At 41.0% G+C, this 24,637-nt stretch overlaps 1 protein-coding gene across 3 annotated transcripts in view; it reads left to right on the forward strand.

Annotated features, from left to right (window-relative positions):
* The window catches only part of LOC105008684 (neuroendocrine convertase 1), a 281,977-nt gene that overhangs the window by 193,044 nt on the left and 64,296 nt on the right, over nt 1-24,637 (forward strand). For all 3 annotated transcript variants that reach the window (XM_020041372.2, XM_020041373.2, XM_020041375.2), the window contains one exon: nt 14,703-14,816. In XM_020041372.2, coding sequence (XP_019896931.2) covers nt 14,703-14,816 — 114 coding nt within the window. The remainder of the gene's footprint in view (nt 1-14,702; nt 14,817-24,637) is intronic.

A 24,637-nucleotide genomic window follows, 5' to 3' on the forward strand; every position in this document is an offset into this window, starting at 1 on the left:
GTGGGTGGGACTTATTAATACAGTTTACTCACACACCGTCTTCTACTGATTTTGTTGATCGCAAGGTAATTAATTTATTAGCAACCTATACAAGTTCAAGTTATTACAGGCGTGCAATCTCCAGTATATTCATTTGGTTAGTGTTTAATAACTACGGATTTGCTTAATACCAATACGGCCTTCCTCCGTTTGCTTTATTTGTTACATGGATTGATGAATGAAATTACTTACAAATCTAGACTCTTCCTCCTTGTCATGTGCCCTGTCCAGTTGCCTGAGACCCCCCCATGTCGTGTCCAGAGGCCTGACATTGCTTATTCCAATGAACACAGAAATAATTAGGGTTGATTTTATCAATCAATTGAGGTAATATTTATATTAATTAAAAGTATGCAATCACAGATTGAAAAATCCATTGGTATTAAACTAGTCTACTGGTTAATAAACACAAATGTATGCACAGTCTTTCTCATTGTAGATTGCGATCCTAAAATTGTTAATCAATTGAAGGAATAAAGTCATTACAGGTTTGCAATCTCAGACAGAGGAACTTATTTGTAGGCTATTAAACTAGTCTATTACTCAATATACGCTAATTAAATATATGTACATTCTTCTTTTGTCCTATATCGCGATAATGTAATTAAATTATTCCTTATTCAAATGAAAACATGGAAATCATTATGAAGAGGAAGAGTTAAGGGAATTAAGCGAATCCATATCATATTATATCATATCATGTTATTAAACATGAACCGAATATAAATATGTTGGAGATTGCATGCCTGTACTAACTTGAACTGGTATTGGTTGATAATAAACTCATAACCTTAGGATGAACAAAATCAGTAGGAGACGGTTTGTGAGTGAACTGTAGTTAAAAGTCCCACCCACTGGCTCGACACTGCCCCGGCTTCAGCCAGATAATTTACCCTTATCCTCCTCAATCTCTCTGTTTCCCTCCCTCCATCTCTCCTTATCCATCTCCCTCTCCTTCTCTCTTTATATCGCTTTCTCTCTTCCTTCTCCATCCATCACTCTCTCTCGTCCCCTCTGTCTCCCTCTCTCTGTCTGTTAGCTGGCTGTGATGTTGTATGCCTTTAGGCCCTGGTTGTAGCTGTAGCTCTGTAGCTGGCCCTGGCACCTGCCTTCTGTCGTTCTTCACTGTTATTGATGAGCCACGGGGCTGGGGCTTTAGCGCTCCACCTGTCACGCCACCGTGGCCCAGTCTCGCCCGCTTGGCTGTAAAATGGAGCGTTGGTCCCCTGGGCGTGCCGCGCTTCCAGGACATTACTGTTTAAGGGCGTGTATGACCTGCACCACACAGCCTATACTATATATCACATCCCAGCGCAAATATTCCCCTCATGTTTTAATGGATCAGAGCACAGCCGAGCACACACACAAATACAGACACAAAAAAAAATTGATGACAGTTTGATGACTGCCTTTTTGTTGTTCTTTTAAAAAAATATGTTCCTAAACCGCTAACCCAAAAACTAAGCCTAAATATAGCATTTACACTTACCCTGATCCTCATCCTAAAGCCTACACATTTATTTTGAAATGGACAGACTCTCATGTATTATAATGTCAGGACATTTTGGTACATTCCACCGTGAAAAACAAGGACACACAGACATTCATATTTTTTTACAATAACGGCCTGGCTGGCAGCGAAAAGGCCTTCTGTAGGGAATTAAATAAAAGGGGACTAATAAGACAGGGACCTTGTTGCACTACTCCCTGTGTACTACTCTGACACTGCTTTGCAAAGTCTGATAATGGACTTTTTCAGTTGTTGCAGGTATGTGTCTACCTCAGGATCCTCACTGCTGCTATCCCTGCATTTCAGTTGCAAGAGTAACTTGCACATTCAATTTGCCTCTTTGCACATTTAGTACAGCCATCGTGCTTGTATTTTTACAGTTGTTGCATATACATGTCTACCTTGGGGACCTTATTGCTGCCATCTCTGCATCCCAGTTGCACATGCTAACTTACTCCTTCAATTTGCCTTGATGGCACTTCTGGTTTGCATTCATTGCATATTTATACATTCCACATTTTCTGCCCTCTTCTATTGGCACTTCTGGTTAGATGCTAACTGCATTTCGTTGTACTGTACTTGTACTGTTCATTGATAATAAAAGTTGAATCTAATCTAACAATTTACTTGAAAATGAAACGGGTAACCTTGTGCCTTGTACAGACAATGTATATTATATGCCTTGATAACTGTCCCCTATGGGCAACAGTCCTATTAGAGTCAAATAAGCTAAGGTGTTTTTGTTGAATATCTCATATTTTAACCACTCTGGATGAATACTCATACATCACCCATTTCCCAAACCTTAACCAGTTGGAATTCATACCTAAACTAAGAATTAAATCAGGCAGATGTTTGACTGAGAATGTCAGTGTCAATTTTGCATATTTAGAAATAACATTACCTAATCTTAACTACTTTCCTTGTAGACCTTAAGCCGCTGGAGCTAAATTGAAACGTTCAACATCGAAGTGAGTTTGTCATATCCTGTTGTACCCACGCTGTGCAATTAGAACACCCTATGGATATTAGGCTTTTCATAACACCCACAATCTCAAAGACAGAGTAATACAAACACTCTGTACTAAAAATAATTAGCCCTGTCTGTTCTCCAGCACCTTCCTCCTGGTTGGATGTTTTTAATCTTTATAGTTATAGTTGGTGCCTTATGGTTGGTACTATGCTTCTACAGTGGATAGAAAAAAGTCTACACGCCCCTGTTAAAATGCCAGGTTCTTGTGATGTAAAAGAATGAGGCAAAGATAAATCATGTCAGAACCTTTTCCTCCTTTAATGTGATCTATAACGTGAATAATTCAATTGAAAAACAAACTGACATTTTTAAGGGAAAAAAAAAAAAACTCACAATATCCTGGTTGCATAGTGTGCACACCCTTAAACTAATACTTTGTTGAAGGACCTTTTGATTTTATTACAGCACTGGCAATATTTGCCCACTCTTCTTTGCAAAAGCGCTCCAAATCTGTCAGATTGCAAGGTCATCTCCTGTGCACTGACCTCTTCAGATCACCCCACAGATGTTCAATTGGATTCAAGTCTTGGCTCTGACTGGGCCATTCCAAAACGTTTTTTTTTTCTGGTGAAGCTATTCTTTTGTGGATTTGGATGTGTGCTTTGGGTCGTTGTCGTGCTGAAAGATGATCTTCAGCTTTCTAATAGACGCCTGAAGATTTGTGCCAAAGTTGCCTGGTATTTGGAACTGTTCATAATCCCTTTCACCCTGACTAAGGCCCCAGTTCCACCTAAAGAAAAACAGCCCCAAAGCATGATGCTGTCACCCCATGCTTCACTGTGGGTATGGTGTTCTTTGGGCGGTGTTCAGTGTTTTTGTGCCAAACATACCTTTTGGAATTATGGCCAAAAAGTTCAACCTTGGTTTTATCAGACCATAACACATTTTCCCAAGTGCTTTTGGGGGGACTTGATGTTTGTTTTTGCCAACTTCAGCCGGACTTGGATGGTTTTTTTTGTAAGAAAAGGCTTCCGTCTTGCCCGACCACCCGACCCTATAGGCCATTCATATGAAGAATACGGGAGATTGTTGTCACATGTAGCACTCAGCCAGTAATTCCTGTAGTTCCTTTAATGTTGCTGTAGGCCTCTTGGAAGCCTCCCTGACCAGTTTTCTTCTCATCTTTTCATCAGTTTTGGAGGGACATCCAGTTCTTGGTAATGTCTCTGTTGTGCCATATTTTTTCCACTTGATGATGACTGCCTTCACTGTGTTCCATGGTATATCTAATGCTTTTTTACCCTTCTCCTGACTGATATCTTTCAACAATGAGATCCCTCTGATACTTTGGAAGCTTTCAGCAGACCATAGCTTTTGCTCTGAGATGCAACTAAGTAAATGTCAGAATAGCTGAACTTTATTTGTGATTAATCAGAGTCACTATAAATGATGGCAGGTGTGTAATGACTTCTATTTAACATGTGTTTCAATGTGATTGGTTAATTCTGAACACAGCCATATCCCCAGTTATGCAACCAGGTTATTGTAAGGTTTTTATTCAAAAAATGTCCCCTTCGAAGATTTCAGTTTGTTTTTCAATTGAATTGTTCACATTATTGTTCACATTAAAAGTGGAAAAAGTTCTGACATGATTTATCTTTGTCTCATTATTTTATAACACAGGGGTATGTATACTTTTTATATCCACTGTATATCCAATCACGTTCTACCTTTAGATTGATTTCTTAAGCTTTATTTAAGCAGTCAATTAAGTGGATAGTATGAGTTGCTGAATAAATTGTTTTGACCAATAAACAAATGTTATATTTCTATTGATTCTTGAGGAATATTACATAAAAAGCCTCATGAGCTAAAATGCACTGTTATACTGCACATTAGAAGCCAAAATATCTGAAAATTTTTCTCCAGTGTTTGTTAACAAAGTGAATGTAATCCAATAATTTGCAGCCTCAAAATGTATTATTGTGATGCTGTACGGTCAGTCAGTCAGCAACTTACTTTTTTCCAGCCTTCAGTCTTCCAAAGCACATTCAGTGCCATTCTGATTCTTGTTATGCTGCCCTCCTTATTCTGCAGTCTACACCAGAAACGTTCCATGCTGGAAGGAAAGCAGTCTCCAGACTTTTACATCAAATGAGCTCACAGACGCCAAACCTGCTACAATGGATTGCTATCATAGCCCTCTTTGGGACCCCTTGTCTGATGATCTGAGGGCGAGATTCAAACCCTGGTCTCCCAATGATGCGGCTCTGTTACGATTTCAACTGCTGAACACATTTGAATTTCCTATGGCTGGTTGGGGAGACTAAATCCTTGTCCAGTCTTTCTGTCTGAGACTGTGGTCTGTCTCTCAGTTCAGGTTATTAATGGAGGATGTGTGTGAAGGATGATTCCTCATTAACCCTGGTGGCCAGTGCTCAGCCAGAGGTCAGCCAGAGGTCAGCCAGCCCCGCTCTGGGAAAGGCCCTGTATTCAGACTCGTGAGCGCAAACAAATGATCTTTTAATTTGCTCCAATCGTGGACATGTGTGTCTGAGTTGACTTCCAGCTCTCTCTCTGTCTCTCTCTCTTCCACCTCTCTCTACAGTATCTGTCTATTTTCATCCTCTCTCCTACTCTCAATGTCAGTCTATTCTTACCCTCTCTCTCTCGCTCCACCTTTCTCTCTCAATTGTCACCCTATTCCATATCTCTCTGTTTCCACCTTTCTCTAACTGTCTACTCTCACCCTCTCTCTTTCTCTCACTTCCACTGTCAGTTTCAACCCTGTCATTTTCTCTCTCACTCCATTCTCGCCTTCTGTCTTCTCACAATTGTTCTTGGCTGTCCATCTTAGTCTGTATTTCTGTCTGTCTATCTGCCTCTGTCGGTCTGTCTATCTGTCGCTGTCTGTCTGTCAGTCTGTCTATCTGCCGCTGTCTGTCTATCTGCCACTGTCTGTCGGTCTGTCTGTCTATCTGCCACTTTCTGTCTATCTGCCACTGTCTGTCTATCGGTCTGTCTATCTGTCGCTGTCTGTCTGTCGGTCTGCCGCTGTCTGTCTGCCGCTGTCTGTCAGTCTGTCTACGTGCCGCTGTCTGTCTGTCAGTCTGCCTATCTGCCGCTGTCAGTCTATTTGCCACTGTCTGTCTATCTGCCACTGTCTGTCTGTCGGTCTGTCTGTCTATCTGCCACTGTCTGTCTGTCTGTCTATCTGCCACTGTCTGTCTACCTGCCACTGTCTGTCGGTCAGTCTGTCTATCTGCCGCTGTCTGTCTATCTACCACTGTCTGTCTGTCGGTCTGTCTATCTGCCGCTGTCTGTCTATCTGCCACTGTCTGTCTGTCGGTCTGTCTATCTGCCGCTGTCTGTTTGTCTGTCTGTCTGTTTGTCCATCAGTTTGCCTGTCAGTCTTTCAGATTGTCTGCCCGTTTTTCCGTCTGCCTGTTTTTCTTTCTGCCTGTCACTGTCTGTTTGTATGTCTGTCAGTCTGCTGCAGGGTGTTCTGCTGAGGTCAGTTTAATGGGTACTCCCCTAGGGGTCAAATGCTCCTGTGTAAACAGGATGAGCCACTCTAATTGTTCCGAATATATGAGTTCACACGTGTTCTATGTGGTTTTCACTGGTTAAACTGCAATGTATACTTACAACTTGGAGAAAAGTAGTGTTAAGGAGAATGTACCATAGGGCCGTTGAATCTTGTGGCTACCTCTGCTGTAGGGTTCTTTGGCTTGTCTCCATAGCTGAAGCATCTCAATCAATCAATCACATTTATTTATAAAGCCCTTTTAACAACCGCAGTTGTCACAAAATGCTTTTACAAAAACACCCGGCCTTAAACCCCAAGGAGCAAACAACAGTAGTGTTGAATTTCAGTGGCTAGGAAAAACTCCTTAAGAAGGCCAACATTTAGGAAGAAACCTAGAGAGGACCCAGCCTCAGAAGGGTGACCAGTGACTCTTCTGGCTGTTCCGGGTGAAATATTAAGAGTCCAATTGGAATAATTAATAAATACATGTGGGCTGAATCCTGAGTTTATTTAAATTTAGACCAGGTCAGAAGCATGACCAGATGGATAAGGACAGGGACAACACGGGGGAAGGAGGAGGTGTCAGCACAGTGGCAGCTGAAATCGGCAGGTATCGTCTTGATCTGCAGCACAACCAGGTGGACTTTGGACAGGGACAGCAACAGGCCCCCCAAACAAGGTACTCCGCAGGTGTGGACCAGGACCTCATGTCCTCCTAAAGTTTAAAACGGGAGGAGACTGGGAAAATTCAGAAAATGCATTCCTCATATCAACAACGCTTCATAGTGGAGAAGGAGAACTTAATAGGGAAGGAGAACTGACCCTTCTCCCCCAGCACAATAATATAGCAGCGTAAGATCTTGGGACTGAGACAGGGGGATCCGGCGACGGTGCTTGGTAGAAATGTACACAGTTCTTCACCTTTAAGTTCTTCCTGGAACCCTGTATGTTAGAGTCTTCAAAGAACCCCAATGTGTACGGGTTTTACCTATAACCTATGATAAACCACAAATCTTACTATCTATCTAGTGTCTGTGGAGGATTAAATTCTGAACACTTTCATTGTGTAAAAATGTTTCATCAAACTTTCTATGAATGTTTCCACCAGACTTATTAGCATAATCATTTAATGATTAATACATTACTTAATAAGCCATTTCTATGAGGGCCTTATGATAGCCTAAAACATTCTCCATTTTTATAGGCCACATCAGGTCTGCAAGTTCCATTATTCTGTTTTGCAAAGTTATTCTTCAATCCTATTGTAATCCAGCCAGAGTAAGGATGTTCAGCAAGTGCTAGAGTTAACCATTTGCATTCAGAATGATTGCCAGGGTAAAGAAGATTGAATACTAGGACTGCTTCAATCATTCTCACTGGAACAACCATTTCAGTAATGGGTGCAATCAACCCATATTTTATTTATTCCTGTGTAGTTTAAAACATATTAACCAAACAGGCAAAAACAGATATCTTTAAGAAAGCATCAACATATCCTTCCCAATATGGTTCTTGGGATGTTAAAGGTTAAAGAACATTCGTGTTTTGTTGGTTGGTTGTTCTGTCCATAAATAGCCCATTTGTAACCTTGCACATACACATGCATGTACACACAAAACACACACTTTGCATTAAAAACAGACTAACCTCAGACACAGACTAAAATACAAAACAGACTAACCTCAGACACAGACTAAAATACAAAACAGACTAACCTCAGACACGGACTAAAATACAAAACAGACTAACCTCAGACACAGCCTAAAATACAAAACGGACTAACCTCAGACACAGACTAACATTTCTGGATATTCATCTCTTCTCCCCTCCCATCTTCATCATTACTGTCCTTATACATCCACTTTGAAATGGGAGCCATAGTCGTGGCATCTCTCTACATTTGCCCATAATATTTTAATGTGACATACTTTAAGCCTAAGTGAGCCCATTTGGAGTGATTTTGCATGAACTAAGATTCTCCAGATCTGTTATCTGCGCAAGTGTTACTATTGGTTTTATCAATTAGGCCTGTCCACTAACTACAGACCTATGATCTTCTTTATATACACTTCATGCAGCGCTTATTTGTGTTGTATATAAGTTTGTGGGTGTGTGAGTGTATGTACCCCGAACCAAAATTGGTAAATGTTCTGATAACAACAAGATAAGAAGGTACAGCACCGTAAGATCACTCAACAGATGGCTGGAATTGTTGCTCATGGGGCTATACAATTGGTAGCTTTAGTTTAGCTGAAATGGTCAGAACGCTGTCACGGAGGGAGGTCACGAGTTGGGAAGCAGGGGGCCTGGGTTTGAGCCCAGAGTTGAAAACGGCAAACCTCAAGGGAAGAAACTTTACTCCTAACAACAGCATGTTTAATGTCAGTTTAATATGCAATGTTTGTGTTGAACATTTGCCTGTTGCAAGAACGTCTCCTCAACACGCACAGAACTATGTTTCTTTCCTATTTTGTTGCCAGGGTATGTTCTAAACACATTACTGGCACAATGAATCATTACATTACATGGGAAATTAGTAACATTTGGGGAATATTTTGTGGTTGTTACAGTTGTTATGCACTACATTTTAGTCAACGTTAGAAAAATATGGAAGGACACTTTAAATCATTAAGTTAACATTAGTATTTTTTTATAATGTTATCCTTATATGAAATAAAACTCAGCTAATATCATGAGATTATATTTGGTATATACCCTCTCTCTCACTCACACATGCGCACACACACACAGACAAACAAACAGTCTTTCTCTCTTGCTCTACATACATTATTAAACAGGGACAGTGTTATTCCAATGGGTCCTGGCCTTGGCGCTCTCTCTCCCAGTCTATATTTCCTTCCTTCATTCCTCCTTGTGTCCAATAATGTCCAAATGATTGTTGTCCAAATGATTAGGTTGTACCAGATGTACTTTGTTCAATAGTCCGGATGAATACCCACTCCCTGACTGGGGTGCCATGTTTTAACAGATCCAGAACAGGCATCACGCATATCCCACAAAAATCAACCCTAGTCATTGCTTAAAATACTGGAAATAACTGGAAACATTGACGGTGCTGTATGCTTTGCGTACATATCAGAACTTGTCCTGCTTTCTTTCCATCAAAGTCTATACTTGCCTGATTTATTTTTTTACACGTCTTCCTCCCGAAGACTTAACATTGCAGACATTCGAGGATGGATGTATCTGATGGCACATTTTTTATTTGTTGTTTTGCTCTGTCTTGATGTAAATGATTTAACAGGGACAGTCTTCTCCATCTCCTCTACTCCCTTCTCCTCATCCCTCCTCACTCCCTTCTCCTCTCCTCCCCCCTGCTCTGCCCACTTCTCTCCATACCTTTCTCTCCTTCTCTCTGTCTCTTCCTGCTCTCCTCTCCTGCAGGCTGGACACTGTCCTTGTGGTTCTCCCCCATACCCCCTCCCCCCAGTAAGACCCAGTGTGTGTGATAAATTATTCGTGGGCATGCTCCGAGGGCCCAGGGCTTCTCATTCCTACACACAGAGGGGCCGCATTGATCCGGCCTGTGGTTCAGCTTAATTGGAAACCCAGTTATATCAGCTAGCTAGAGACACACTCGAAAACAAATACGTGCACGTGCGTGCCCACAGACGCATGAACACACTCAAGTACACGCACAGCTCTAGCAATACACTCCAGCAAACACTGACACACAAACACACACAAATTCACTCTGAACATTTTCTCTAATTACGATGCAAAATACAAACACAGAGTTCACTGGGAAATTTTTCACACACAGCACGCAGGCACAGGTGTGCGTGCACACAAACACAAACACACACACACACACACACACCCTTTAACGTGCATCCTATTTGTAACCAGTAGCACTGAAGAGGAGTAACAGTCCACAGCAGACCAATCAGAAGTCTGGGGTTATTGATCTGCCCAGCACACTTGCTATTATATGGCGAACTAATAGATTACATCACATGCAGAGGAGCAGTCAAGTCAATGAGGGGTGATCCTATTAACTGGGGATTTGTAAATAGTTGTTTGCTTACTTCTTCAGATGTCTGCCTGGGCTTCGAAACAATTTGTGATGCTTGGCTGACAAGGGGTGACAGGGCCTGAGGGTTTTTGGGGGTATTTTAGTTAGTAACAGAGGGGAGAAATTGTACATATCAGCATATTCCTTATGAAGATACCCTATTTTAGCACAAGTTGTGGAGTGGACATCGAACAAAATGTGTTTACGATCGAGGAGATGCTGAAAATGTGATTTTGCTAACCGGGGAATATTGTGTCGTTTGGCAATATGGCCATATTATTATTGCACTGTTTTCTGTTGCTGCACCATGCTGAGTTTCACTTCATAGATTGTTGCTCAATCTTCTTTTTAAATAAGCAGGCAATCTGTTTTCTGCACTTTTATTTCCATGACTGATCAAAACTCATTTGGTCACGGCTCTCTCTTGCTCCCTCTGCAGCAGACATATGGCGAGCAATATGTTTGAAGCGTCTCCCTGCCTGTACTGAGTAAAATGCCGTGCCGTGGAGGAAATGGTGGGCTACTGTATAGAACTACCAGTTCCAGAAGGTCTTCTGAGCTTTCTGAGGATGTTTCTCCCTCAACGCCTGACTCTTCCCATTAGGGAAAAAAAAAGAGATGCGGTGCCAAAACAGAGAGAAAAAGAATGAATAAGAAAGAGAAATGGATAGAAAGAGTGTGTGAGAAAGAGAGAGTGGAAGAAATAGAATGTATAGAATTAGAGTGAGAGAACTCACAAACTCACAAATAGATGGAGAGAAAGTAAATCTGGTTGCTTGCCAAGAGTGTGTTTTTAAGAGCAAAATGCCCTCTTGGAAATAAATAGATCTGTGTCGCTGTGTGCTGGGAGACCGACAAAACTCACGCCGGGGTTCAATAATTAATTCCCGAGTCGAGGGTTTTGGAGAGGCGCTGATTGGGCTTATTTTTTTTATTTTTTTATTCTGTTATGATACAAAGGAGGCCGTTTGAAGTAATTTGTCCCAGAGAGAGCGGCTTGGAATACCATACAAGCTTTGATTTAGCAAAGCAAATTTAATTTTGTTTGCTTTATGCAAACCAGCCAGGACTGGCGGGGGCTTCTCTGATTTCACCAGAGGGGTGGGGGGAGGAGGGTAGATGGAGTTGGTATGGGGGGTGGGTGGTTGTGCTGCTAACCAAATCACTCTGCGGGTACATCTAATCCAGCACATACGCATACTACACTGTGAGCAACAGTTCGAAAGCACAGTGGCCACACTCCAGCTCAATGAAATATCAAAGCTTCAAAGAATAGACTTTATGTTGGGAAATATTTGTGAGATTTGTTTTTAGCAAACATAATTAATTACGAGAATTAAGAATGCATTAATCCAATGTATCAAAACTTCGAGATGTCCTCATTTTTGTTCCTTAAAATAACATAATATTGATCAGAAATACAGTGTACACATTGTTAATGTTATAAATGACCATTGTAGCTGGATTTTATTTTTCTCAATGGAATGTCTACATAGGCAAACAGAGGATTTAATTTTTTAGGGTTAGAGGCCCATTATCAGATAACAATCACGCCTTTGTTCCAATGGCACGTTGTGTTTGCTAATCCAAGTTTATAATTTTAAAAGGTTAATTGATCACTACAAAACCTTTTTGCAATTATGTCAGCAGCTGAAAACAGTTGTGCTGATTAAAGAAGCAATTAAACTGGCCTTCTATAGACAGGTTGAGAATCTGGAGCATCAGCAATTGTGGGTTCAAATTACAGCCTCAAAGTAGCCAGAAAAAATAACATTCTTCTGAAACTTGTCAGTCGGTTCTTGTTCTGAGAATTGAAAGTGCTTTTACAAAACACCCATCCTGAAACCCCAAGGAGCAAGCATCAACAGAATTTAAGCACAGTGGTGTCTAGTTTGAGAAACACAGGTCCTGGCAGCTTAATTAAGTAGAACCCGCAAAACACCAGTCTCAACATTACCAGTGAAGAGGTGACTCTGGGATGCTGGCCTTCTAGGCAGAGTTGCCAAGAAAAAGCCATATTTCAGACAGGCCAATAAAAAGAAAAGATTAAGATGGGAAAAAGAACGCAGTCACTGGACAGAGAAAGATTGGATTTTTTTTTATTGACAGAGTCTAAGTTGAAATGTTCAGATCACAAAGAAGAGCATTTGTGAGATGCAGACTAAATCAAAAGATGCTGGAGGATTGCTTGACACCATCTGTCAAGCATGGTGGAGGCAATGTGGTGGTCGATGGCCTAGGTGTGCTTCGGTGGTGGTGATTTGCCTAGGGTAAAAGGGATCTTAAAGAAAGAAGGGTCCATAGATCACACCATTTATCAACACCATGCCTTTGTCGACGGCGCTTGATTGGAGCCAATTTCCTCCTACAACATGACAATGACCAAAGCACAGCTCCAAACAATGCAAGAACTCTTTTGTGAAGAAGCAGTCTCTATACTGCTCTATGATGGAGCCAGTCCAACTTGTGGGAAGTGTTTCAGGAAGCATGGGGTGAAATCTCTTCATATTACCTCAACAAATGAACAACTAGAATGGCAAAGGTCTGCATGGCTGTAATTGCTGCAAATGGAAGGTTCTTTGGTGAAAGCAAAGTTTGAAGAACACAATTATTATTTCAATTGAAAAACATTATTTCTAACCTTGTCAAGGACTATATTTCCTATTCAAACTAAAATAACTTTTGGATGAATCTTGGATGAATTCTCCATGCAGAACAGTTCAACATTATTGATGGTCTTAGATTTGCTCTTGTGGCATACCCTCTTACATTCAGAAAAAGTAATCTTTTTGTCTTATCTGACCACAACACATGATTCTAATTGTAGTTCCTATAATGCTTGGCATAGAAATTGATGGGTTGGGCTCAGTAAGGGCTTCTCTCGTGCAACCTTGCCAAAGAGCTTGTTGTCATGGATGTTGCGTCTAACTGTTGATTTCAGACTTGATAACCTCAAGATTCTACTAGACTGTGCAGTTCTGAAACTGTGATCCTTGGATTCTTTTTTGCCTCCCTCACCATCTTCTTCAATATGCATGGGGGAAAATGCACGTGTCCTGTTATTGGCAAATTTTCACATTTCTGAAACCTTTTGATTATGTGCTTAGTGGTATTTTCAACTGTTTATGTATTTTATTAATTTCCTTTACCTGATTTGTGTAGGTAAACAACCATCAGTGTCCTTTCTAGTGGGAGTTCTTTAGTTTTACCCATGGTGAGGATGACAAAAGGATTTTTTTAAATGCATCCAAAACTGAAACATTTCTGGAAACTATAAAGATTAGACTTTCATAACAGACCCCACGTTTTATTGTAAATATTCTTTAGGGTTAGCCAATCATTTTGAAACTTACGTTTTCAGGAAGAAATCACAAGGGGTGTGTCATATGGCCAATATAACACAGCTAAGAGCTGTTCATAGGCATGACACATTGCAGAGTGCTGGACACAGCACTTAGCCATGGTATATTGGCAATATACCACAAACCCCTGGGAAATGCCTAGTTGCGATTATAAACTTCTTTCCACCGCAATTAGAGCAGTAAAATGTATGCTATGTCATACCAGTAGTGAACTCATGGGTATCATCCAATCTGCAATTAGTGTTTGAGACACTCAGTCTGTAATGATAGATACAGTTAATGTACACCAGCAAATCTCCTACTGACCATGACCTTAGTTTTGTCATGTGATTATCTATATCACATTCTGAATAAGATCGCCTGCTAATGTCAAATGAGTAAATGCAATACAACTCTTCTATTGAGCTCTTGTGAAAGCCTGGGAATAAAGTTCAAACTCGCTTAATGCCTAATAAGTGGGATTTGTTTACAAGCCATCATTTTGAAACCAAAAGACAGGGTAGGCATTGCAGCTGGAGATTCAGTCCAATACTTCAGCCGAATCATATCATGTAAAGGACACTAACTTTTAACAGTAGTCTGTCTGTGCTTGACACAAAGCTAGCCAAAGCCAAATTGACCACTTTTATTTATATGTTGTGTCTTTGTGTCATAGATAAACTTCATAACTCTTCAGCCATTGAAGCGGACACCAGCGCTACCTAGTCAGAACGTTTGCATAGGGTGGACAACGCGGTTTTAAAAAAAATCCATTCAAGTCCATTTTCTTAGGCAACAATAATAAGTGGATAAAAGGAGAAAACCCAATTTCCTTTCTGCTTTTTATATTCTGAAAAAGGCTCTCCTTGACGACCCTTTGGTCTTTTGTACGAGAAAACGGAGCTAATATCCTCTAGCTCTCAGTGCAGTTTAAAGGTCTTAATTGGATTCCATTAGTATATTGCTTGACATGACACTTGAGTTACTGTATTAGAAAACCCTGCTCAGGATTAAAAGTCTCCTCCGTTCATTCTTTCCCCTTTGTTACTTCTCTAATATGCTTTGTTGAAATCTCCATTTTTGCCAATGTTATTAGGCTAGAAATGACTTAAACAGATTATTTTACTTGTAAGGGATTTGCTTTGGTGGGCACGATGGTGGGGCCTGATTGGCGAGCACATATTTGCGTGCACGTGTGCGTCTGTTTTGCATGCTAACCTGAATGTGCTAGTATTTACCCATACATTTAAAGACATTCTTCTTCATTCCCCCAGTCCTGACTTAACATGGAGGGATGTGCAGCATCTGATAGCCATTACAGCCAAGGTCCCGAACCCCAAAGAGCCTGGCTGGAGTGTCAACGGAGCAGGGTACCACGTCCATGACAGGTACTGGTGAAAGTCACCTGGTGCAAACACACACACACCCCCACACACACGCTGTGCTATAGTATGCACATGCTATATAATTAAACACACACATTTTAAATACTTAATTGAACACTTGGTGAGGACATTTGAGGTCAGCGATAGTTCCATCGCCACACGGCCAGGCAGCCCATGACGACTGATGATGTGCAGCACTTTGCTAGCTGAATTTCCCTGGAATTAAGTAAATCTGCAATCTGCAGGCCACGTATTGTCAGCCTGTGAACATGGCCACGACCTTTGAATATCAGAATAATATTGTAAGCCTTCGCCGATAACCTTGGCTGTTCAGGCGTAACATGAGGGGCTGGTACTTAAGTGGGCTCCATGTTGCGTTCAAATGAGCTGGCCATTTCCATAGCCAGCAATTCCCATGGCCTCCCCGCTCCACAACAATATCTGGCTTATTTGCTATTCTCGAAAACCCACTAACATCAGTGTCAAACCAGACTCCTCTGGCAACACAATGTTTGTAGATGTTTGCTACTGGTGAGAACAGCTGTCTGCCCTCCGTAGCTACCAGGTCAACATGGTGGTCATGTCCAGAAAGAAATACGTCCTTATGCAAACAGCAACTGCATTTTTAGCTGAATCAATTACATTTTGCTCAGAGAAGGGATCGCGGTTTGTGGGTTACAAGGGTGCTAGGACTGCTTTTAAACCCCTCAAAATTGGAGAGGTTCTAGGGGCTCCCACATTAGGTGCCCAGAGAGGAAGTAAGATAATCTGTCTTGTTCAAGAAAGAATGACACATTTGTCACCAGATCAGATTGTCACCAGATTTGATGTAGCAACATTTATGTCGGATACTGCCCCTCAAACACCAGAAACGGCATACATTTTAGTGATATCGCTGATGCTCTTATCTAGATCCATAATTGATTAAAAAAGAAACAGGGCAATGTCCCCATCCCTGCCCTGGCACGCCTGGATTAGCTCTTTGACCAGAGAGAAGAGTGCCCCCTACAGATCTACCAACACTTCCAAAAGTAACTGGTCTCCCATTCAGAGGCCAACCAGCACTGACCCTGCTCAGCTTCAGAGGCATTCTTCACTAAAACACAAGTGCTATAGCCATTTAGTGCCACATTTTTACGCAGGTACGGTGCCCTAAATATAGCGCACCACACCTGATTTTACAGAAGGCATGGATATCTTCAGTATAACAGAGGTGTAAAAAAATAAAAAAGGAAACGTTTATGACCTGGAAATAAGTGATTTCGGCAGGCAAGACGGATCATTGTTAGTGTGTCACCCTGCATGTGGCTGACGAGAGCGTCCGCTGCTCTGATTTACTGCACCAGGCAGGGTTTAGGAAAATGGAATCCCTCTCTCCTAATGTATGAGGTGGGAATCAGAGTGAGAGATGTTTTAAGCGCCAGGCTCTTCCAGACGTCATATAAACGCTTTAACAACGCTTTTACCACGCCTTTACAATGTCAGCCGGGCAATGGCATCGCCGTAATCAGTCATAAAGTTGTAATGTATTTTCTCTCTGTCTTTCTCCTCCACTCTCTCTGTTTTCTTCTTCATCACTCAATCTCTTCTTTCATATCATGTGGCTTTATTTTTCTCTATACTGTATTTCTAATTCTTTCCTTCTATTTCTTTCCTTTTTTAATTTTTACGTCTCTGTCATTTTCTCTCTCTTGGCGATGTGTAAAACTGATTACAATCACAGCATTTCTCAGAGAACAATAGATTAATTCGATTATAATGATTCCCATCACATCACAAGGCAGTTGTTGAAATACATCAATTTAGGTGATGTGGCTGAGGACTGTTAATGCCTTGATCATATTGTTACTCTGCTCTCAGTAATTACAACTAATGATTTATTGGGAGGTAAAACATTGTCCAATACATGGGTTTAGGTTATACTCCAAATGGCCCCTTGCTGTTAGGAGATAAAATACAGGATCTCAGGTTAAGATTCTTATCACAGGGGCTGCATTTATGTATGCAGCCCAATTCAGATTTTTTTCTTCACTGGGGGAGAGTTTGAAGTGGCTCGCCTTTCCTGATTCACAATAACAAATTGTGTTTAGGTCAGGAACAGTTTAATTCTAAAATGGAATAGTAAATTATTGAAATACAGGGTCTATCAACAAAACAGAAACATTGTCAAGTTCACATTCAAATTGAGAAAACACGCACACTAGGGAATGCATGATTGTTTATAAACAGGTCTAGGTTTAAGGAAGACATTTGGGTATTGAGTGGGATATAGGATTTTTTTGTTCTGGTTCTCTGCGGATTAGTAGAATTATTTTGGAAGAGTTGACTTTGGGCCTGGACACAGTTATATAGCATGAAATATTTATTTGTGTGAATGATTACGTGTTATGTATTTGTTGTGTTTGTTTGACGTTTGTTTGAGCTTTAGTTTAACAAGGCAGGCTAAAGGTTTAATTGGGGACATGTGGGTTATGAGGACAGATGGCTGTTGTGAAAGGAGCAACTGCACGGGTGACAGAATAGCGATTTCGCAGGGGGTTGATGTAGAGGAGAAAAGGGGAGGGGCGAGCATATACCCAGAATTCCATCTGTTTGACCTCCATATAGACTACCAAGCTATGGAAACGCTGATGTTGGAGACCGACCCCCGGCTCCCCTCGCCGGGGCGACAATAAACATGTCAGCCGCCACACGCCAGCGCAATCTGCAATCAGATTTACTGTGCATGAAATATGGCGGCACTTTTATTGGTCCAAAGACTTGTCACTCATAATTTATCGGCTGTTGCTAGGCCTTCTGTGATGTCAGTGAGTTCCCTGCCCCCCTCTGTTGAGAAAGAGAGCGAGGCAGAAGGAGTTCCAGAGATAGAGTGGAAGGGTGAAAGAGAGAGGAAGGAAGGGAAGTGAGAGAGGGTGATGGAGCTGGAGAAAAAGAGCAAAAAATAACACGCATCCATCCTATTTGATTCTGGAGTGGGTTTATCAGGCTGACAGAGCAACAATGTTGGTGCCCCCCCATAAGAATGGAGCTGCTCTGGCGTACACTGTTCGTATTCTTTTGAACATTGATACGTATTGCTCATGTGTTGACATTAAAAAAATGAATCTGTGGTTAGCATCTCCACCTAAAGTAACTGACCCAGAAACAGCCAACTACAGTGCCTGAACACCGAGGGGGGATACAGTCGAAAGCATGGCGCGTCCAACCAGGCTTAATTCCGTTTAATCTCCTTGGATAGAACAGGTGAAACTATCGTTGTAATAAATCCGTGGAAGATTGGATGGAATGTATGAAAGTAACAGTGCTGTCCCTGCAAAGCCAAAGTTAATATCAAGGACAATGCATGAGCTTGCGAAATGGTATCTTAAAAAACATGAAATAAAAAATGAGATAAGATTCCAATCCCCCCTTTTTGAAAAATGATGCAACGCTCTTAGAAAACTATTAGAATGTTTACATTTGCGGCATTTTGCTCCATATCAAAATAATTAATTGCCTCCGTTTTCAAATTAAAAGTACATTACAATGCAATTAAGGATGCAAATGAGCCTAGGCCTGTCGCAAGCAGCCACAAAAAAACGTGAGGGAGATAGAGAGTGTGATGATGCATGGGCGTTGGTGTGCATATTTTGTATTAGAGTGTGGTAATATATCTTTGTGTGTGTGTGTGTGTTTATTCAGGTAAACTATACCTGTGGGGATCCAAAATCCCTTCAAGGGGATTTAAAATAAAAAAATTAACTTTTGCTGATATTTCGTCAGTCCCAATGAGGAAAGGGGCATTTTTTTTAAACGGTAGTATAAGATAACTCAGTGTATGCATGGCCACGAAGAAGGTTGTACAGGAGCGGCCGGGGCTAATTGTAATACAGGTCATGTGTCAGATTCTTGCCAATCACAGGACTACAGGGACGTTTTAGGGAGACTGTCATGTCATCAGCATGTTGGTAGTTTGTAGTTTGTAACCTATTGCTAATAATGATCAGTCCAATGTAATATGCAGATGGGTAACATGACTGCATGTTTGTGCTAGTAATTTTTTGGCTACTGGTCCGAATGCTTGCTGACCCCACTATTACATTGTGGAGGGGACAACTGACTGGTTTTTGTCAGTAGTCTGTGCGTCTGTCCATCAGCACATCAAATGCAATATCTCAGACACCACTGGCCCGATTTTGACCAAACTTGGGTGAGTGATGCTTCTTAACATTTAAATGTCATAGAGAATTTACTAAATTACACAGGTTGGCCAGGCAGCGGCGCTATCTGGCCAACCTAATCAGTTTTCAAACATTACCTCAACTGTAATCACCCAAGATTAGATAATTTTTCCTGTATTAACCGGGATTACAGTTACATTCTTAAATACTGAGAATTACATTTTGGATTCCTTCAACTAATGTCAAGAAGATATAAAACAGTTGTCAGCATCTGTGATACAGCCTCCAGACTTCTCCCATGCTTTCAGAGATATTGTTCACCTGCTGAATGCCCATTAAGGGATGTGGATTGCTTCTTTTGTGTTCAGACCTAAATGAAACCTAGCCCACTGGTAAATCAGTTTTCTGGACCTTATCATGTTACTGCTTGCTGGTTTTTGGCAATGCCTCTTTATTCTCTCTCCTTTGTGTGCTCCAAGCAAAATATAGTCACAATTGCTGAATTATGAAACCAAACACAATGATAGTCACAGCATGGTTTAGGTTGCATGTACAAATATTTAGGATAATCCTTACATGTAATGGGTTGATTTAACAATTCATGTTTGGAATCATACAATAGAATCTTTCACTGTAAGTAGTTTAATGACTATGATTATATTACAAACTGTAAGGCAGGCAACAACATTTGGCTGCCATCTTGGCCTGGTGGGATCCACTGAAAACATTAAGCAACTGTATCTCACATAGAATATTGATATGCTAATTATATAGGATAATCAGGGTCTGCGTGTTAGAAGTGATCGGGACGCCCGTGGATGGCAGTGGTCTAAGTCACTGTGTCATTGCTGCTCCGTGTTCGGATGCTAGTTGGATCCCAGGCATCCAGCAAACGGTGGTGCCAATTGTCCAACACTCACCTGGGTGAATGGGTGGATGTCAGACATGGCTACTGGCAAAAACGTTGTGATTAAGTGCTGTGATATGAAGCTGAACTGCTTGATGAGATGTGCTTTGGATGAAACAAATTCCAGTACAGTAGTCATGAATTGGGGCCATAGTCATGAATTGGACATCTTGATATTGTGAGAGTAGAAAAATGGGTTTGTAATCTGTTACATTACTCACATTAACATGTTTAAGTAATCTCCCCGACCTGTGTGCGTGGGTTTGTTGTTTGTGTGTGTGTGTGTGTGTGTGTGCGTGTGTATGACTGTGTGTGTGTGACTGTGTGCGTGCAGATGATGAATAGGATCATGCTTGAATTTAATTTAATCAACTAATAGTGTCCTCTTAAACAACAACAAGGTAATCTGTAACTAATAGACCATAGAATGGTACATCTGTGACACATAAAAGCCTCCATGTTATGTAGCTTAGAAACTCACTAGAAATACACATCAATACGTAACACACACAACACAACACACATGTTCCCCTCTCTGTCTTTCCTCCATCCCTCTGGCTGTGACCTCCAAGCTGGCGTTTTATGAAAGATGTCTACATCCCTGTAAGAACTGTGGACCGTAAAACATAATTTTGCCATAACCTTCCCTCTCTGGAGAGAAAACAGATATAAAAGTATACAGCGTTTGGTTTACTGCAGCCCCTTCACCGAAGCCTGGCAGAGGCACGCTGAGCTGATGGATGCCCTGCATCGCCCGCCTTTTAATTGCTCGTAAAAAAAGTTTAAAAAAAATAATATCCGGGGAAACGCCACGTTCTCCTTGTCCCCTTGGCGACGCGGGTGACAGAGCAGCTGGAAGGGGACGGGGGGGATGGAAGGTGGGGAGGGGCAGGGGTTGGGGGTCTATAAAAGACCCATACACAGACAGATGAAGCACAGATGCAACAGGACAGGAAGATCTTGGATGGAGGATAGAATTAATGCTGTTGACTCATTGATTATGGATCTGACAGTAGAAAGCACAATGTAGGCCAGCTGAAGGCGATTTTTAAACTGATCAGCAGTATGTTTTTTTCATCTAAACCTTTGAGCTTAAGAATAAGAATTGCCTGTGAACATGGCCAATGTTGATTGTGTCTTATGCTGTGGTTTTATGTTGGTTAGTTATCAATTCTTTTAATTAAGTCTGAGGGTAATTGTTTGGGTTGGTCAATGTACACATTCACTACTGTCAATCGCTTTGGATAAGAGCATCTGCTAAATTACTTGTAATTGTCTGTGTCTGTATTGCAAGGGGCTTAAGTATCCTACAATTGATACTCATGTCATTTAAACACACATCCAGGGGGTTTAGAGCTTATAGGTCCCATATATTGGCTATGAGGTTGTCTAGGCATTTTAAATCTGAAGAGGTTGCTTCATCACAAAAGGAAGAAAAAATACATTTTCTTGCAAGCGTGGGTCTTTTCAAAGAAAACTCTTGATGTTTGCGCAAATTGCCCTTCTCAGACACTTAAGAGAATAACCCAAGAAGCTTGGTTAAAAACCAAACACGAAGGGTTGTTTAAGTACTGAAATATAGTCAGCTGAATTTGCATACACAGAGGCGTTGTTGTAAAGTAGTCCTTTAAGTGCCTTTATGGTGTTGACAGTAATGGATGAAAGTGAGGAGTTTGATAAATGACTCATCAGAATTCACATCTCTGTGACTGGTGAGTCCCCAAGTGGAAAGGATGTGCATATGGTCTTGTTTTGTTTTGAATGATGTTTGAGGTGATTAAATGGATACAGTACATTCAGAAATAAATAGGTTTGCTTGACCAGTTGTGTAAAAGAAACAGCAATACATGCAGTGTGTATATAATTGTTAGAGCGGTTGATTGGAGGTGAAGGTGATTATGAAAACAGTGGTAGTATCAAGGGTAGAATGTCTAAATGAAGTACCTAAATTAATGACAATTAGGGAATGGGAATGTTCTTATAAAATCATGCAAATATCTGAATAATTACATTGTATTGGCTCCGTATTGGCTCCGAATAAATGCATTGAACTGAATCGCCATGCTTTTCAGTGGACTAGGGTTAGGCCAGGACCTTGGGCCCTGGGCACTTGACAGGTGGATGGGTGGCGATTTATTTTAACATAATACATAATGATCTACAATTTCTTCTTTGGGTCATAACATGCTGATTTGGGTCACAGGAAGTAAATTGCCCACTTGGGTCTCAGACTGAAAAAGCAACCCTGCAGTACACATTTATCACTTGTGCATAGATCCATCTAATGTTTAGCTTTGATATCTTCAAAAATATAGAAACAAACTTTTTGTGCTTGTAATGCTCATATATTCTTAATATATCATAATCATTTTTTCATTGAGGAACAATCAAATTAATTCCAAATTTGGGGTTTTGACACAATAGTCTGAGGAGTTTGAAAGAAACTATGTTGAGGCTAAAATACTAGTACAACCTTGTTTCTAAACAAGAAACAGGGCAAGCCTAGTTCAGCCAGACCGCAATAAATGTTTTGCCCTTGAACCCAAGTCACCCACATGAAAGGTTATGTTGCTAACCACTACACCACAGAGCTCTATGTTCAATGTGTGTCATTATAGCCTCTATTCTGAACAAATCTTTGTTTGCCACAGACTGTTTTAACAGCTTATTAGCTAGTAATAGACTTTACCAGTAACTACTAACTTACTGGAATAGTCATAGGAATTGAGCAATTGCTAGCAAGTCTGCCAAAGGGATTTCCTTTCAGGGCATAAGAACATACTTTTTTCTTTCATTCGTGAATGACATTGATACAATAACTATCAAGAAAGGTGACGATAACTAACTTTTTCATCAAGTGAAATGACGAGAGAATCGTGGAAATAAAATAAATAAATGTTGTTGTTCACAATAGATTTGTACTTGAGCCTTCCACGTGAGAGGCACTGTCTTTAACCATAACGCCACAGCATTACGCATTTCACCACTCACTAAACACTATTGAGAATTGTGTTAAACTGACTAATGTTTCTTATTAAGTTTACCTCCACCAGAAATAGCGTCTATGAGCTGTTAGCTTTTGCCCATGGCCGTTTGAACAGCTTATTAGCCAGTAATAGACTTAATGATATCTACTAACTTCATAGGAATAATCATAAGAATTGAGACATTTCTAGCAAGTTTTTGTCAATACGGAATAAATCACAATGCGTACTTTGCTTCGCCTGTGAGGAGATATGAACTCGGGACCTATAGTTCACAAGTCTGCTTCTCTCACCACTATGCTATTTAACGAGGGGTAGTCGCTCTCTCGCACGTACACGCGCGCACACACACACTCTCAGTAAGAGACATTAGTTTTTTTTAGTACACCACTGACAAAGAAATTATAAATCTATAATTTAATGGTAGGTTTGAACAGTGAGAGACAGAATAACAACAAAGAAATCCAGAAAAACTAATGTCAAAAATGTTATAAATTGATTTGCATTTTGAAATAAATATTTGATCCCCTCTCAATCAGAAAGATTTCTGGCTCCCAGGTGTCTTATATACAGGTAAGGAGTTGAGATTAGGAGCACACTCTTAAAGGGAGTGCTCCTAATCTCAGCTTGTTACCTGTATAAAAGACACCTTTCCACAGAAGCAATCAATCAGATTCCAAACTCTCCACCATGGGCAAGACCAAAGAGCTGCCCAATGATGTCAGGGACAAGACTGTAGACCTACACAAGGCTGGAATGGGCTACAAGACCATCGCCAAGCAGCATGATGAGAAGGTGACATTTGGTGTGATTATCCACAAATGGAAGAAACAACAAAAGAAATTAAATCTCCATCAGTCTGGGGCTCCATGCAAGATCTCACCTCGTGGCGTTGCAATGATCATGAGAACGGTGAGGAATCAGCTCAGAACTTCACGGGAGGATCTTGTCAATGATCTCAAGGCAGCTGGTTTTCTTGGTGACCATAGTCACCAAGAAAACAATTGATAACACACTAAGCTGTGAAGGACTGAAATCTTGTAGCGCCTGCTCAAGAAAGCACATGTACAAGGCCGCCTGAAGTTTGCCAATGAACATCTGAATGATTCAGAGGAGAACTGGGTGAAAGTGTTGTGGTCAGATGAGACCACAATCAAGCTCTTTGGCATCAATTCAACTTGCCGTGTTTGGAGGAGGAGGAATGCTGCCTATAACCCCAAGAACACCATCCCCACCGTCAAACATGGAAGTGGAAACATTATGCTTTGGGAGTGTTTTTCTGCTAAGGGGACAGGACAACTTCACTGCATCAAAGGGACGATGGACGGGGCCATGTACCATCAAATATTGGGTGAGAACCTCCTTCCCTCAGCCAGGGCTTTGAAAATTGGTTGTGGATGGGTATTACAGCATGACAATGACCCAAAACACACGGCCAAGGCAACAAAGGAGTTGCCATTAGGAGAAGCACATTAAGGTCCTGGAGTGGCCTAGCCAGTCTCCAGACCTTAATCCCATAGAAAATCTGTGGAGGGAGCTGAAGGTTCGAGTTGCCAAACATCAGCTTTGAAACCTTAATGACTTGGAGAAGATCTGCAAGAGGAGTGGGACAAAATCCCTCCTGAGATGTGTACCAACCTGGTAGCCAACTACAAGAAACGTCTGACCTCTCTGATTGCCAACAAGGGTTTTGCAGAGGGGTCAAATATTTATTTCACTCATTAAAATGCAAATCAATTCATAACATTTTTGACATGCGTTTTTTTCTGGATT

This window comes from Esox lucius, chromosome 20 (assembly GCF_011004845.1).
Source record: "Esox lucius isolate fEsoLuc1 chromosome 20, fEsoLuc1.pri, whole genome shotgun sequence".
Lineage (NCBI taxonomy): Eukaryota > Metazoa > Chordata > Actinopteri > Esociformes > Esocidae > Esox > Esox lucius.